Source organism: Anolis carolinensis, chromosome 2 (genome assembly GCF_035594765.1).
Source record: "Anolis carolinensis isolate JA03-04 chromosome 2, rAnoCar3.1.pri, whole genome shotgun sequence".
Classification (NCBI taxonomy): domain Eukaryota; kingdom Metazoa; phylum Chordata; class Lepidosauria; order Squamata; family Dactyloidae; genus Anolis; species Anolis carolinensis.
Genome location: NC_085842.1, coordinates 17,307,932 through 17,320,176, shown reverse-complemented (window position 1 = coordinate 17,320,176; position 12,245 = coordinate 17,307,932). Strand labels below are relative to the sequence as shown.

Here is a 12,245-nt window from a genome sequence, read left to right as displayed (position 1 = left end):
AAAACATCCGGGCAATGTCCCCTGGGCAGCGTCCTTGCAGACGGCCAATTCTCTCACTCCAGAAGCAACTCCGGTTGCTCCTGACACGAAAAACAAAAAGCGATGCTTTCTGGTGGGCCAGGAATGTTCCCTTTTCCCGCTCTTCCCCAGAGAGACTTCCTGAGGAGCAGAGAGCAGGGTTCCTAGAGGGGAAGCAGGGAGGGAGGGAGGTCCTCCCACAGCCGGAGTCCCGCCCCTGCCCAGTCAGTGCTAAGCGAATCCCTTCCTAGAGAGGCACCGGAAGAGGCTCGCTTCCGCAGCAGGGGCGCCTCTGAGGCGGGGGAGGCGGAGTTCCGCTTCCGGAAAGGAGACGGTCCTCCGAGGGAAGGCGCTGCAGGTGGGTCTCTTCACTCTTCTGTCTTCACTCTTTCTGGCAGAAACCAGTGTAGGTGGTCCCAGGGGTGATCGGCACATTGGGTGTTGTGCCAAAAGATCTTAGCCGGCATTTGGAAACAATAGACATTGACAAAATTACGATCTGCCAACTGCAAAAGGCCACCCTACTGGGATCTGCGCGCATCATCCGAAAATACATCACACAGTCCTAAACGCTTGGGAAGGGTTCGACTCGTGTTTTTGGGATACGAAATCCAGCATATCTATCTTGTTTGCTGTGTCATACAATAAAATAATAATAATAATAAGTCCCAGAGTAACTTGATATGCTTATTCTACACAAGCCAGAAAAAGTTACAGAGGATGAGCATGTCAAGCTACGCTGGGACTTCCGAATTCAGACAGACAGGGTTTTGGAGCACAAGACTCCTGACCTCACGATCGTGTTAGAAGACAAAGTATGGATTGTCGATGTTGCAATCCCAGGTGACAGCAGGATTGAGGAGAAACAACTAGAAAAGCTGGCACGATATGAGGATTTAAAGATCAAACTGCAAAGACTCTGGCACAAGCCAGTCAAGGTGGTCCCAGTGGTGGGTGCAGTGCCTAAAGGCCTTAAAGGTAAAGGTAAAGGTTTCCGCTGACATTAAGTCCAACCATTACTGACTCTGGGGGTTAGTGCTCATCTCCCTTTCTAAGCCGAAGAGCCGGCGTTGTCCGTAGACATCTCCAAGGTCATGTGGCCAATGGCATGACTGCATGGAGCACCGTTATCTTCCTGCTGGAGCGGTACCTATTGATCTACTCACATTTGCATGTTTTCGAACTGCTTGGTTGGCAGAAGCTGGAGCAACAGCGGGCGCTCACTCCGTTCCTGGGATTTGAACTTGGGACCTTTCAGTCTGCAAGTTCAGCAGCTCAGTGCTTTAACACACTTTGCCACCGGGGCTCCATTGCCTAAAGGCCTTGGCTGCCAAAATCCCCACCTGCCAGCTACAGAAGGCCACCTTACTGGGATCTGCACGCATTATTCGCCGGTACATCACACAGTCCTAGACACATGGGAAGTGTCCGACGTGTGGTCACATTCAACAGCCAACAGAATGTCTGCTGTGGACTAATCTTGTTGTGTTTCAAATACAGTAGAGTCTCACTTATCCAACACTCGCTTATCCAACGTTCTGGATTATCCAATGCATTTTTGTAGTCAATGTTTTCAATACATCATGATATTTTAGTGCTAAATTCGTAAATACATTAATTACTACATAGCATTACTGCGTATTGAACTACTTTTTCTGTCAAATTTGTTGTATAACATGATGTTTTGGTGCTTAATTTGTAAAATCATAATCTATTTTGATGTTTAATAGGATTTTCCTTGATCCCTCTTTATTATCCAACATATTTGCTTATCCAACATTCTGCCGGCCCGTTTATGTTGGATAAGTGAGACTCTGCTGTAATAATAATAAAACTTTATTTGTATACTGCTCTATCTCTCCAAAGGGATTCAGGGCAGTTTATTTATTTATTATTACAACATTTCTACCCCTCCCTTCTCACTCCCCACAGGTATAAACACATGTATAAAACAATTCCAATTCATTACAATTTAAATTAATTAGATTAAAGCATGCATATAAATATACATTCAAGGCCATTCTGAGTCCGATCCGGGTCTGTCACTATATCATAGTTCATTATACAGTAGAGTCTCACTTATCCAACATAAACGGGCCAGCAGAATGTTGGGTAAGCAAATATGTTGGATAATAAGGAGGGATTAAGGAAAAGCCTATTAAATATCAAATTAGGTTATGATTTTACAAATTAAGCAACAAAACATCATGTCATACAACAAATTTGACAGAAAAAGTAGTTCAATACGCAGTAATGTTGTGTTGTAATTACTGTATTTACAAATTTAGCACCAAAATATCATGATGTATTGAAAACATTGACTACAAAAAATGCCTTGGATAATCCAGAACCTTGGATAAGCGAGTCTTGGATAAGTGAGACTCTACTGTAATAATAAAACTTTATTTGTATACTGCTGTATCTCCCCAAAGGCACTCAGGGCAGTTTATTTATTTATTTATTGCAACATTTCTACCCCGGCCTTCTCACCCCCGAAGGGGGACTCAAGGCAGCTTACTAATATAAAACACACGTATAAAACAATCCTAGTTGCAATTCATTACAATTTAAATTAATTAGATTAAAACATTCATATAAATGTACATTCAAGGCGCATTCCGAGTCCGATCCGAGTCTGTCACTATATCATAGTCCATTACAGTTGTAATTGGTGCTGCTTCTATCGTTCAAAAGCCTGGTCCCACAATCAGGTTTGCACTGTTTTGCAAAAAGATAGGAGAGAGGGAGCCTGTCAATTTCCAACATAGGTAAAGCATTCAATTACCAACACAAAATCATGCAAGATAACCGTTATAAAACATAAACAAAACATAATGCTATTAAAACAATCAAACACATTTAAAATTTAAAAGCTGGTTCCAGTGCTATTAAAAAATAAAACATTAAAATGTGAAGCCCACTGATGTGTCACTGTAACGTTACAGTTTTATACACAGGCGGCAGTCCCTGGTGGCGCAGCATGTTAGAGCACTGAGCTGCTGAACTTGCTGATCGAAAGGTCACGGGTTCGAATCTGGGGAGTGAGCGCCTGCTGTGAGTCCCAGCTTCTGCCAACCTAGCAGTTTGAAAGCATGCAAATGTGAGTAGATCAATAGGTACCACTCCGGCAGGAAGCTAACAGCACTCCATGCAATCATGCTGGCCACATGACCTTGGAGGTGTCTATGGACAACGCCAGTCCTTTGGCTTAGAAATGGAGATGAGCACCAACCCTCAGAGTTGGACAGGACTAGGCTTCATGTCAGGGGGAAACCTTTACGTACAAGTGAAATCTCTTTAGAAGTACTCTATGCTGAGAAATAATGGTACAAGTTTTTACATAATTTTATTTTTCTCTGTCATCTTATTCATGAATTCTCACAATGATCAGTGTAAACCAACTTCGCAAACAGTCTAGTCTAACTTGGACAGAGAGCTGAGAGAAACATTCTAATCCAGACCAAAAGCTTTGAATATGGTTTCCTGCTTCTTGGCAGGCGGTTGGACTGGATGGCCTATGAGGTCTCTTCCAACTCTATGATTCTAAGTCAGTGACAAGTACTTCAGTCCTCATTGTGAAACCCCTGCCAGCAGTTTGGAAGAAAGACACACCAAGGCTGGACAATCTGTGGCTACCCAGAGGTTGTTAGACTGCAGCTTCATCAATGTCAGCCAAAATAACTGATGGTCAGGTAAAGTATAGTTCTAACAGTATCTAGGTGGCTGTACAATTCCCATCCCTGCTTGGATATTGACACTACTCTAAGATAGATGATACCATCCTAGTTGTTTTTTAAAAGCTGTCTAATAAAGACCACATAAATGAATAGCAAACGTGAAATATTAGTGAAAGGAAACACTATAGCTTTAAAGTACTTAGGATGAAAATAGGTAGCAAAGGAAGGACCAAGCAATGGACAAGGCCTGGGTGATGGGTGATCCGGGTGATGGTTTCAGTGTTTGGGAATGAGAGGATCCCCCTGAATCCTTTCTCTCCAAATCCAGAAACCATTCAGCAATTCAACTTATGAAGCCGCCTTCAGTCCCCTCCAGGATTGAGAAAGGCTGGGTAAAAGTATTGTAAATAAAACACCGTTTATAAAACATTAGTGGCAATACGTGATCCCACATTGAGGTTATTTACATGAGCTCATCTTGTTTTGTTTGCAGGCCTCATCAGTTCTCCCAGTCCTTCTGCGGGGAATGTCATGTGAGAGAAGAGGTGGACACATCTTCATACAGTTTGGAGGCAGCCTAGAAGCGCAGAACAAAAATGGAAGGGCAACAGCCAGTGGCCTCCCAGTTAGAAGAATTTTCTTCTGCAGTTGAGGCAGAGAACAAAAGAGCATACTGGGAGGACCCTTGGAGGAAAGACCAGGAGAACAATCACTTCCATTCAGACCTTCAGTGCCAGCACTTCCGGCATTTCCGCTATGAGGAGGCCTTGGGGCCCCGAGAGGTTTGCAGCCGCCTCCACTCTCTCTGCCGCCTGTGGCTGAAGCCAGAGGAACATACAAAGGGGGAGATGCTGGACCTGGTGCTCCTGGAGCAGTTCCTGGCCGTCCTTCCTGCGGAGATGGAGCGCTGGGTGAGGGAATGTGGGGCAGAGACCAGTTCCCAGGCCGTGGCTTTGGCTGAAGGATTCCTCCTGAGTCAGGAAGAGGAGAGGAAGTCCCAGGTGAGAGAGACAGATTCACCTTAATAATTCCAAGGAGCCAGGAATAATTGTTTTGAAGGATTCCGTTTTGGAAAGCTAACTTTAAGAATAGTTCAAACAAGTTGGAACGAGTTCAGAGAAGCATTAGGAAAGGAGGACTCAGGTGTGTTCACCCTGGAGAAGAGACGTGGAGTGCCACGACTGCCCCCTTTGCATCCCCCAAGGGCTCTCACGGAGAGGAGGGGGCAGTCATCTCCATTCCCCAGGGTAGTATAACCGGGGTAATGATCTGAAGTTATAGGATGGTAAACTTTGAAGATTAAAAGGAATGTATTGAGAATTCCAGTGGTCTGTATATCAGAGGAAGCAACTGGCTGAACCACTTCTGAATATTCATTCCCTAAGAAACTGTATGTTATTCACAGGTAGTGATAACCTGAAAGCACAGATATACAGACTTAAGTTACTCAGCCCAAAAGCACATCTAGAGTAGCCCCAGATTACAACCCCAGGATTAGTTAAAGTACAGTAGAGTCTCACTTATCCAAGCTAAACGGGCCGGCAGAAGCTTGGATAAGCAAATATGTTGGATAATAAGGAGGGATTAAGGAAAAGCCTATTAAACATCAAATTAGGTAATGATTTTACAAGTTAAGCACCAAAACATCATGTTTTGCAACAAATTTGACAGAAAAAGTAGTTCAATAAGCAGTAACGTTATGTTGTAATTACTGTATTTATGAATTTAGCACCAAAATATCACGATATATTGAAAACATTGACTACAAAAATGGCTTGGATTATCCAGAGGCTTGGATAAGTGAGGCTTGGATTGGTGAGACTCTACTGTATGTACTTCTTCTCAGCAGGAGCCCTTCCACTTCAGATCGGGTCTTGAAGCAGAGTGCAATGCCCAAACAAAGGCAGAATTCCCACACCAAATCAAAGAAAGACAAATTTTTCTACAGAATGAAGAAAACCTGTCTTGGTTCCCCACCATAATTCAAACAGTCTGGAACACGTAGCTGAAAGAGAGCCCTCCCTCCTTTTCTAATTTTTCTTTTTCTTTGCGATCTGTGCTTGTTCAGGTGCAGGACTCATTTGAAGATGCGACCAGGCAGGTGGAGGAGACTTTTTCTCACATTTGGGTCGTCCCGATTGGAGAAGGAGAATATATCGTAGTTGGTAAGGGATGATGATTATTCTTCTTTCTTGCTCACCTCCTCTTGAGTAGACCTGAAATGTCTGAGCTGTGTGAATTGAAAAAAATTGGGGAGCCTGGGAGCTTAAGAATGCTGCTGACAGGAGACATTTCTCTACAATACTTATTTGTGCTACTTTCAAAGTGACTTGATTTCTTTGCTTCTCTCGGGATATTTATGGTGGTGAATAATATGCTCCTGTCAGACTCTGGAAGATCTTGGAATTAAAATCAAGCCCACAACAATAAATCACTGGAGACAAGTTGTTTATTCCTTCTTGCCACAATCCTAAAAAGACAATTTTAAAGTTTTTTCCCCTCTGAAACTTCCTGTATATATCAGCCCCAACTCCCATCCGCCCCCGAGTGGGCAAACACTGTGCCCACAGTCTGTTAACTGCAGTTTCAATTTCCCTCACAAAACAGATGTTTTATTTATACTACTTTCCCCAACTGTTCCCAGTCTCCCTTCCCACCACCTTCCTTCTTTATGTCAGATAATCAAAGCAGCCAGTACCAGGCTGGTACAGCAATCCTGACATCAATCCCCTCCAATGAGAGCAACCAAGGAAATAAGGAAGTGGAAGAAAAGAGGAAAATTTAAAAGTCCTGGCTTAAGGAGATAGATTTGATGAAAGTTTCTTTAAACAGGGGTCTTGTTGGCTTATATCTATTCAGGATATAAAGTCTGTGACTTTCATTGTACTAAGTAGTATAAATGTCCTCTTGAATGTTTGAAGCCTAAAATAGTTTTGATTTCAAAATGGGTATGAGCCCCCACCACGATGGGCATAGGTTTGGACTCAGCTTTCCTCCAGGGCGAAGCCATGCAAGCCCATTTGATCAGACTAACATGAAACACAGGATGCATCTTTCGCCAAGTATGTGGTAAATCCAAGCAAACAGCTGGGTTTATAATTTCAGAGACAGAAAACTGATCAACAAACCAAGGGGCTAACTTCTGGGAGTTCTGTGTGGATTTCAAATGTTTTGTTGACAGGTATACCAGGTCTCCCACCCTGTAGTCAGGTTGCTCAGCCCTCTTTTTGTCTACAAACCTTTTGTAATCCATTTTGGCAGATGCCAGAGTAGCTTGTATAATTGGCCAAGCAGTTGTTATCTTTTCTCCCTTTTCCTTATTTCTCCTATTGGCTAGATCGGCACAAATACAGAAACGAATACAGTCAACTCTCTACGTTTCCTGGGATTAGGTTGCAATACCCCCATCAAAGAAAATAGTCCACATTAAAGACCTGGGACCCAAATCCAAGGAGGGAGTTTCAAAGGGGGTCACGGGGCAAGGGGAGAGTGGCAGGCTTCCAAGGGAAGGAACTGTGGGGAAAAGGGATCGATCTCACCCTCCCTGATGTCTTTCCTCTCTTTCGCAGACAGTGAAACATGGCGAATTAATAGTAGCACAACTTTTCATGATTCTCTTCTAAGAAGAGATTCTACGGGACCAGATCAGGTAGGCAGCAGGATCCCTGGAGGGGAGGGGAGGGGAAGCCGGGTATCCTTGTCCCTTGACTAATGCCTTGACTCTGAATGAACCTCTTTCTTCTGCATTCCTTCAATTCAAGATCTTTTCAATGAATTACTTCTTCAAAGATCCAAATCATACATGGGTGGCATTTTCTCCTTATAATTTTTTTTGTCTTCAGGTGACTTTTGAAGATGTGTCTGTGGCTTTCTCAGCGGAGGAGTGGGCCCTCTTGGATCCAAGCCAAAAAGCCTTGCACCAGAAAGTCATGGAGGAGAATTTAGGGATTGTGTCATCTCTGGGTAAGGCTCCATTATGCTTGTAGTTAACCAAGTCAGCTTACAAGACCTAAAATTATCCAGTGTTTCAGATCTTCCTCTGAAGCCATAGAAAGTAAGCTTATTCCGTATCCATATAGGGGCCAGCCCAAGAAGACAATTGGCACTTGGGTGGAGTTGCCACATTATTTATTTATTTATTTATTTATTTACAGTATTTATATTCCGCCCTTCTCACCCCGAAGGGGACTCAGGGCGGATCACATTATAACACACATAGGGCAAACATTCAATGCCCATAAACACATCAAACAGAGACAGAGAGAGACACGCAGAGGCAAGTTAACCTTCTTCTGAGGGGATGTTCGATTCTGGCCACAGGGGGGAGCAGCTGCTTCATCATCCACACTGACGGCACTTCCTCATTCCAGGTCGTAAATTAGTTAATCTTGCCTCCCCACTTTTTTTATAAGTGGTACCTTATCTCCTACTTGATAGATGCAACTATCTTTCGGGTTGCTAGGTCAGCAACGAGCAGGGGCTATTTTTTATTTTTAATTGACGGGTGCTCACCCCGCCACGGGCTGGCCTCGAACTCATGACCTCATGGTCAGAGTGATTTAAGGCAGCTGCTCAACAGCTGCGCCACAGCAGCTGTTGAGCAATTCTAGGCAGTGGTCATTTTCCATCCACCAACCATGCTTGTGATGGTGGTGATAGTGAGACAAGGGCTTCTCTTGAGGAGTCTAGCATCCAGGTAGGTTTGTACAAGGAGATACAATCAATCAAACAGGCTGAACCTGAGCCATTTAGGTCTTTGTAGGTCATAACCAGCAATTTGAATTTTGTCTGGAAACAAATTGGCAGCCAGTGGAAACTGTTGCAGCAAATAATAATAATAATAAGAACAATTATTATTATTATTGACACAAAGACATAGTATGACACAGCAAATGAGATCTATACGCTGGATTTCGTATCACAAAATCACAAGTTGAACACTTCTCTGATAAGGACATTGGAGGCATGGAGTGAGATTGGAAGGAAAGGAAGGGTGTTATCCAAAACCAGCACAAGTGATTTTTTTTTTCTTGAGCTGTAGAGATCTGAGTAATAAATCCAAATCCAAAAGACTTTTATGAGTGGCCCAAGTTGCAAACTAGATCCTGCAGGGAGTGACAATAAGGAGTGACAAAACAGAGAGATGTCAAAGTCCAGATCTGTGCAGCTTCATTCAGTCCTTTTTAAAATGTCAGTTTTATTCTGGATTCTAATCTGAATTTTGTTGTTGTTCTGCTGCCTGATGCCATGAGCTTAAGTTCACCTACCTTTGTGGCATCAGACAGATCAAGAGTTTTTACCTTTCTTGTGCCAGAAGTACATAGGATTCCAGTAAAACTTGGGCTAAGGAAAAAGCTCTATTTTCCCCAGCCCTGGTTTCATTATGATGTACGTTAAAACTTATATCTTGGTATAATATTTAGAGCAAAGACAAAAGAGATGTTTTTCCCTTAACTGCCAGTGTTGGAAAGGACTGTCTCAACTAAATGAATTTTGTAACTTGTATACTTTTTAACTTTAATCTAATATAAGCTTTTCTTTTCAACACATTCCCTTGTTCTCAAACCATGCAAATAGAGGAGACACAATTTGAATATTTGGAAGATGGAATGAATTTCAGTAGGAAGGAAGCGCTCACATTTTCTCAAGAAACTCACACAAGAGATAAACCATTTAAATGCTTGGAGTGTGGAAAAAACTTCCGTCAGAAGGCTCACCTTGTTCGTCACCAGGCAATTCACACAGGAGAGAAGCCATTTAAGTGTTTGAAATGTGGAAAATGTTTCACTCGGAAGTTAGGCCTGGTTCATCATCAGGCAATTCACACAGGAGAGAAGCCATTTAAATGTTTGCAGTGTGAAAAGAGCTTCAGTCAAAAGGGAAACCTTATTCGTCATTGGGCAATTCACACAGGAGAGAAGCCATTTAAATGTTTGCAGTGTGAAAAGAGCTTCAGTCACAAGAACGTCCTTAGTCGTCATCAGGCAACTCACACAGGAGAGAAGCCATTTAAATGCCCAGAGTGTGGAAAGAGCTTCAGTCAGAATGCACACCTTGTTTGCCATCAAGCAACTCACACAGGAGAGAAGCCATTTAAATGTTTAGAATGTGAAAAGAGCTTCAGTCAAAAGAGAAGCTTTGTTTATCATCAGAAAACTCACAGAGAGAGACTATTTAAATGCATGGAGTGTGAAAAGAGCTTCAGTCATAAGGGAGACCTTATTTGTCACCAGGCTACTCATACAAGAGAAAGACCATTTAAATGCTTGCAGTGTGGAAAGAGCTTCAATCATAAGGTTGGTCTTGTTCGTCACCAGGCAACTCACACAGGACAGAAGCAATTTAAATGCTCAGAGTGTGGAAAGAGCTTCAGTCAAAAGATAGACTTTGTACGTCACCAGACAACTCACACAGGAGAAATGCCATTTAAATGCTTGCAGTGTGAAAAGAGCTTCAGTCAAAAGAGAAACCTTATTTGTCACCAGGCAACTCACATAGGAGAGAGGCCATTTAAATGCTCAGAGTGTGGAAACAGCTTCAGTCATAAGGGAGGCCTTGTTCGTCATCAGGCAACTCATACGAGAGAAAAGCCATTTAAATGCTCAGAGTGCAAAAAGAGCTTCAGTTATAAGAAACGCCTTGCTTGTCATCAAGCAGTTCACACAGGGGAAAGGCCATTTAAATGCATGCAATGTGAAAAGAGCTTCAATCAAAAGAAACACCTTATTCATCATCAAGCAATTCACACAGGAGAAAGGCCATTTCAATGCTTGGAATGCGGAAAGAGGTTCAGCCATAAGGGAGGCCTTGTTTGCCATCAGAAAACTCACACAGGAGAAAAGTCATTTAAATGCTCAGAGTGTGGAAAGAACTTCAGTCAAAAGATAGGACTTGTACGCCACCAGGTAACTCACACAGGAGAAAAGCCTTTTCAGTGCTTGCAGTGTGAAAAGAGCTTCAGTCAAAAGAGAAACCTTCTTTGTCACCAGAGAACTCACACAGGAGAGAGGCCATTTAAATGCTCAGACTGTGGAAAGAGCTTCAGACAGAAGGTAGTCCTTGTTCGTCATCAAGCAACTCACACAGAAGCAAAACCAGAGTATGGAAAGAGCTTCAGTCGAAATACAAGCTTTAATTGTATTTAATTGTCACACAGAAGAAATAGTCAACCCATGGGGTAAAAGCAAGTTCCCTTGTTTTACATAAGAGAGGGCATGAATCATTGTCATAGAAACATTGAGTTAAAAGCTGTGTCTTTTGGGGAAAATAATAACCCGATCAATTTATGAAATATCTCATTAAGCATAAGTGATAATATTTTGAGAACTAAAGGAAGGATATTTCTGGTTTTTTAATCCATTCATGCAAATTGGATAGTGCAAATATTTCCTGTCATGTATATTCAGAGGGTTTTTTTTTTTCTGTGTCAGGAGTGACTTGAGAAAAACTGCAAGTCGCTTCTGGCGTGAGAGAATTGGCCATCTGCAAGCATATTTCCCAGGGGATGCCCAGATGTTTTTGATGTTTTACCATCCTTGTGGGAAGCTTCTCTCATGTCCCCGCATAGAGCTGGAGGTGACAGAGGGAGCTTATCAGCGCTGTCCCCGGATTCGAACCAGCAACCTACATGCAACCCAATCCTAAAGTCAGCAGTCCTGCCAGCACAAAGGTTTAACCCATTGCACCATTAGGAGCTCTATTAAGGGTTAAAATACATTTGTGTAGTTTGATGAGAATTGTGGGAATGGGTTTGATTCATAACTAACAGCCCATTGTATCATGTAATTCTATGTATGTGGGACTGAGTTTTCTTTTATGAAACATCTAATAAAGCATAACTGATAAATTGTTTTATATCCATTCTTTCATACTGGTCACTGCAGTTGTTCTCAACCTGTGGGTCCCCAGATGTTTTGGCCTTCAACTCCCAGAAATCCTAACAGCTGGTAACGGGCTGGGATTTCTGGTAGTTGTAGGTCACAACACCTGGGGGCCCACAAGTTAAGAACCATTGAGTTACTGTGACTATTTTTTGTCCTATCAAAAACATATAATTAATAGAAAATCTATTGCAGGTGTGTGTGTGTGTGTGTTTGTGTGTGTATTCAATCTCCAAAGACACATGGTGTTTCTTAAAATATGCAGGTGACAGTCTTGTTTATCCTGAAGAAAAGGTATGTTTAGAATTCTGAGTTTATTCTGTATGTTTTGATATTAAAGGAATAATTTTGCACTATTTGCTAAGGTCTAAGGCAGTGTTTCCCACCATTTTTGACCAGGGACCACTTTTTATTATTATTATTATTATTATTATTCTTGTTAGCAGGTACTGTACCACAAGATTCAAGAATAATGAACGGATAATCTACAAATAAACTTTAATCTGTTGGTCACGGGGGAAGTTTGGGGTTCTGTGTGGGAAGTTGGTGGGGTTCAGAATGCTCCTTGTAGGCGAACTATAAATCCCAGTAACTACAACTCCCAAATGTCAAGGTCTGTTTTCCCCAAACTCCACCCGTGTTCACATTTGGGCATATTGAGTATTTGTGC

At 42.3% G+C, this 12,245-nt stretch overlaps 1 protein-coding gene across 1 annotated transcript; it reads left to right on the top strand.

The window, feature by feature from the left end:
- Positions 1 to 291: 291 nt before the first annotated feature.
- Positions 292 to 11,541, top strand: LOC134296987 (zinc finger and SCAN domain-containing protein 2-like). The gene is made up of 6 exons (XM_062973262.1): positions 292 to 376; positions 4,189 to 4,696; positions 5,764 to 5,860; positions 7,265 to 7,344; positions 7,538 to 7,658; positions 9,273 to 11,541. Exons 2-6 carry the CDS (start codon positions 4,292 to 4,294, stop codon positions 10,838 to 10,840), a joined length of 2,271 nt encoding a protein of 756 aa, XP_062829332.1. The 5' UTR covers positions 292 to 376; positions 4,189 to 4,291; the 3' UTR covers positions 10,841 to 11,541.
- Positions 11,542 to 12,245: the final 704 nt, after the last annotated feature.

Excerpts from the sequence above, each read along its gene's own strand:
- LOC134296987 (XM_062973262.1), top strand. The coding sequence starts at position 4,292 with ATGGAAGGGCAACAGCCAGTGGCCTCCCAGTTAGAAGAATTTTCTTCT. Across the intron at positions 5,861-7,264 it reads AGGAGAATATATCGTAGTTG|ACAGTGAAACATGGCGAATT; the intron begins GTAAGGGATGAT and ends TCTCTTTCGCAG. Across the intron at positions 7,345-7,537 it reads ATTCTACGGGACCAGATCAG|GTGACTTTTGAAGATGTGTC; the intron begins GTAGGCAGCAGG and ends TTTTGTCTTCAG.